At 60.6% G+C, this 4155-nt stretch overlaps 1 protein-coding gene across 2 annotated transcripts in view; it reads right to left on the bottom strand.

Annotated features, from left to right (window-relative positions):
- The window catches only part of VPS50 (VPS50 subunit of EARP/GARPII complex), a 58907-nt gene extending 55003 nt beyond the window's left edge, over positions 1 to 3904 (bottom strand). For both annotated transcript variants that reach the window (XM_069084485.1, XM_069084487.1), the window contains exons 1-3: positions 3715 to 3904; positions 3341 to 3409; positions 1138 to 1260 (exon numbers count right to left, since the gene is read on the bottom strand). In XM_069084485.1, coding sequence (XP_068940586.1) covers positions 1138 to 1260; positions 3341 to 3409; positions 3715 to 3747 — 225 coding nt within the window. In that variant the 5' untranslated portion in view covers positions 3748 to 3904. The remainder of the gene's footprint in view (positions 1 to 1137; positions 1261 to 3340; positions 3410 to 3714) is intronic.
- Positions 3905 to 4155: the final 251 nt, after the last annotated feature.

Below are 4155 nucleotides of genomic sequence, written 5' to 3'. Positions count from 1 at the left end.
TGGCCAATTTCTCCTCCGGACCATCTCTGGTCAATTTCTCCTCCAGAACATCTCTGGCCAATTTCACCCTTCTAGCATCTCTCCAATACTCCCCCTTCTCTATTTCCTCAAGTTTCTCCCCACTCCAGTCCATGCTCCATTCAGCCACCAAAGCAACTTCCCTAAAATGCAGTTCTAATCATGCCACTCTCCGCTACTCAACAAACTGCAATGGCTCCCTATGGCCTCCAGAATCAAACACAAAATGCTGTCTGGCATTCAAAACCCTTTGTTGGCTAGCCCTACTCTTCCCTTTCCAGTCTTATTACACTCACTGCGCTCCACATGTTCTACCATCCATCTATACCGTTCTTCCTGTTCCTCACTCCATCTCCCATCTCCATGCCTTTGCACTGGCTGTGCCCCATGCCTAGAATGCCTTCCGCTCCTTCACCTCTGCCTCCAAGCTTCCTTCAAATCCCTCTTTCTGTAGGAGGCCTTTCTCAATCCCTCCATTCCCCCACTGATGGTGCTGTCCTTCTCACTCTACCCCTATCACTGAACAGAGTGCCTTTCAAACAGAAGTATGGCCCAAGCTCCCTCTTTTGCAAATGAGTAGATGAGACCAGGTCTCCTTCCAGGTTCTTTTTTAGATTCCTGTCAGCTCAGAATTTGGTTAGAGTTATGGCTGCCACCGCCCCTGGCCCCCAAAGCAGCACTGAAACCCTCCTCGCCACCAGGGTCCATTGCAGGCCCAGGTCCCAGAGCCCTGGAGGCCCTCTTGCCCCCAAAGCCCCAAAGGTCAACATCTGCCGCTGTCCATGTGGGGCAGGTGAGGTCCCAGGGCCCCAAAGTAGCACAGCAACCATGCTTTCTCCTAGAAACACGAAGGGCAGGTGCCATGAGGACAAAACTGATCACACAAAACTGCTAGCACAAGAGCTTGGAGGACCATGTGGGGGTCTGGGGCACAGGCTTCTCTTCCCCTAGATGCTGGCCATCCCTCCAAACCTCCCAGACCATGAGGGCAACATGGGAGGCAGCTGAATAAGGATAGACACAAGCCCCGGAGCCCCCTCTGGTTGTGCAAGGCCCAGCACCCGGAGCCCCACTGGCAGCCTCTGTCCTCGTCATCCCTGCAGAAGCCACTGTTCTTACCTCCATCTCATACTTCACAATATCGAATGAGTCAGTCGAGAAGTAGACATCCTCGATGCTGCTGATGATTTCTTGTTGGGCTTGGGGGTCAATGGGCTGCTCCCGAAACTCCCGCGATTCCTCCTTTAAAAACCACCAGGCCAGGATGACCACAAGCACAGCCAAGGTCTGACTGACCAATGAGTCAGGCCAGGGGCCGACCCTACAACCGATGCCAAGAGGCCCCTGGGCCGGCAAAGACGACCCCGAAGCCCTAGAGCTTGGGGATGACAAGCGGCTACAGCCCACCCCAGCGGCTGGCCCCGTGTGCCACAGGTCATCGACACCACCAACAGTCACCCACTGACCTCTGGCTACAGCCCCTCCCCAGCCTGTCAAGCCGCGGTCTCATTTCTAACCATACAAAGTGAGAAACCTCCACAAGCCCCTGCATGAGCACCGCTAACACGCCCCCTGTCTGTGCTGCTTCCCCCCAACAGAAGGGAAGCTCCTGGAGAGGGGGCCAGTTTCATCTTTGTGTCCGTGTCTGGCACCCAACACGTTCAGGGCCCTGTCTGGACCTTCGGCTGTAAGAGTCTGATGCCCCAGGAGGCCCCTGCAGCTCTAAGGCCATGGCCTCCTGGCCTCTGAGCCAGCATTGAGGAAGCCGTGGCAGGCTCCTCCCCCCACCCCCCAGTTCTGCCCCTGCCACCAACCAGTGCCAATCCCTGGGGAATCCGACTGCCTAAAGTCACACAAAAACGAAAAGGCCGTTGTTGTCCCCACACAGCCCTGGTGTGCTCCACTCTGTGTGTCCAACAGACTCTCCGTCACTTGGGGAGGCCCAGAAACTGAACTCATAAGACACAGAATAACTGAGTAGGAAACTCCCAAAGTTGGCACTTGGGCCCAGAGCAGAAAAGCTCCAAGAGGAGAGAAGGGTCAGAGGCCCAAGAGGCTGGGCTGTCTCCAAGGGGAGGGGGCCTGGCATGGGGGCTCTGGCATCTGGAGTCAGGGGTAGGGGGCTGGGAAGTCCGCCACACATGTGTACGCACACCCACACACATTTAACATACCCCACACGTGTGTGCACATGCCATATGTATGCACATATCCATGCCACACACACATGACACACACATGTATACAGACACACACGGCCTGGGACGGGGGGAAGGCACTGTGGCCCCTGACACACGTGGCCTTGCTTCCCTGAAGATTCCCCTGACTTCCCCTCCAGGTCATACCCTCCCATGGGAGGCTCCACCTGCCAACAGAGCTTGGGCCTGAGCACCCCTGGACCCTCAAAGGCCTGATGATGCCCTTCTGTGGGCTGCCTCGCCTGGGACAAAAACTCCAAGGGAGTCTGCCAAGAACGGAGCAGACAGTGTGTGTGCACATGATACACGGGTGTGCATGCGTGTGCACACGATACACAGGTGCTGCAGAGATCAGGCAGGAAAGCCTCTAAAGCTGGTCTCCAAGAGGCAGAAGAGAGGAGGGAGGGCCTGTGCATAGGCCCAGAGGTGGGAGAGGAGGTGCCCTGTGCGAGGAAGCCCGAAGGCAGGCACTACCGGAGGAGTGGGGACTCTTCCCTGCCCACACTCACCGGGATGAAGGTCCGGGAGCCTCCCGCAGCTGCCGGGATGGGCTTGTGGCCAAAGGCGCGCAGGGCCGGCCACGAAGCCGGAAAGCTCGGGAAGGGGGCCCTGAGGACCAGGCTCTGGGCATCAGTGCCACGGAGCTGGGCAGGGAAGGGCAGCTGATGGGGACCCACCAAGAGAATCTAGAACTCAGAACTCAGATAAACGTTTAGAGTTGTTTTTACTGGGATCAGGAAATGCCATTTTTTAGCCAAGGGCAACCGCGGCTGCGGGAGGGGAAGTGACTGGCCCAGGGTCACCCATCTGGACCAAGGCCAGGGCACGTGGGGGAGGGGAGGAACGCTGAGGCCAGACGGCGGGGTCTGCTGGCAGTCCCACTGCCGGGGGGGGGGGGGGCACGCCCACACGTGCACACGCACACACGGGGAAATAAAAGCCCACCAGGCGTCTGGAAAGGGAAGTAGATGGGAAGGGAGGAGGGGTGCCCCTCCCCCAAGCCCAGGCTCATCCCTTCCCCCACCTGACCAAGGGAAGAGTGGGCCAGAGACGTGCAGGGCTGCAGGGGGTGGCGGCCTGGGGCCGGAGGGACGGTGCACCTGGCAGGGGGCCCTGCCTCCTACCTTGCTGGGCAGCCGGAGATTCTCGATTGGGCTCAGGTCGCCGAGGCTGTCCTGGGGGCTCTTAAGACCCTACAAGGGGGATGAATGGGTCAATGCGCCCCCGGCGGCGCCTCACCCGCCACTCTCCACCTCTTTGTCTGGCTGCCCCACAGTGAACCAGGCATGCCGGGCGCCCTGCCCCCCGGGACTCCCCGCTTCTGCTTGCGGAGGCGGACGGGGTCTGGCATCCTTGGAAAATCAGATCGCGAGGCCCTGAGGAAGACCCGGGTCCTGACGGAGGCCTGCACAGCCCACCTCCTTTGCCCAGGCGGGCCCACCCTCTGCCCTCCGGCCCCTCTGCACCTGCTCCCCCCAACCCCCCACCTCCCCCTCACCTGGCGGGCCATGAGGGACTTGATCTTCTGCATGATGGGGGCGGGAAGGGGGGCAGGGAGGGAGGTGGAAGAGGCTCCACGGCCCCAGGGTCCGGGCGGGGGGAGGGGAGGGAACACAAGGGAGGGGTCCTAGGGTCAGGCCCCGGGCCCGCCTCGACAGCACCAGGAAGCCATGGTGGACGCTCACGTGACCCTCGGCGGGGGCGCAGGGCGTGCTGGGAAGCGTAGTTCCCGCTCAGGCGTGTGGAATGTCAGCCGGAAGTAGGACTCCCGAGCCCGAACTACAACTCCCGAGGGGCACCGCGGGAATGGGCGGTGCCGGCAGGGGAGAGAGAGAGAGAGAAGCCGGAGGCGGGGCATAAGCCCGGGTGAGAGCGGAGGCGGGGCCTGGACGCCGGGCGGGGTCCGGATTGGGCTGGGGCTGGACGTGGGAGGAGCCAC

This window comes from Petaurus breviceps, unplaced genomic scaffold (assembly GCF_028583685.1).
Source record: "Petaurus breviceps papuanus isolate PSGF00001 unplaced genomic scaffold, PetGlider_PUasm1.0 174, whole genome shotgun sequence".
Taxonomy (NCBI): Eukaryota; Metazoa; Chordata; class Mammalia; order Diprotodontia; family Petauridae; genus Petaurus; species Petaurus breviceps.
Note: the sequence above shows the minus strand (reverse complement) of the source record. Positions and strands in the feature narration are given on the sequence as shown.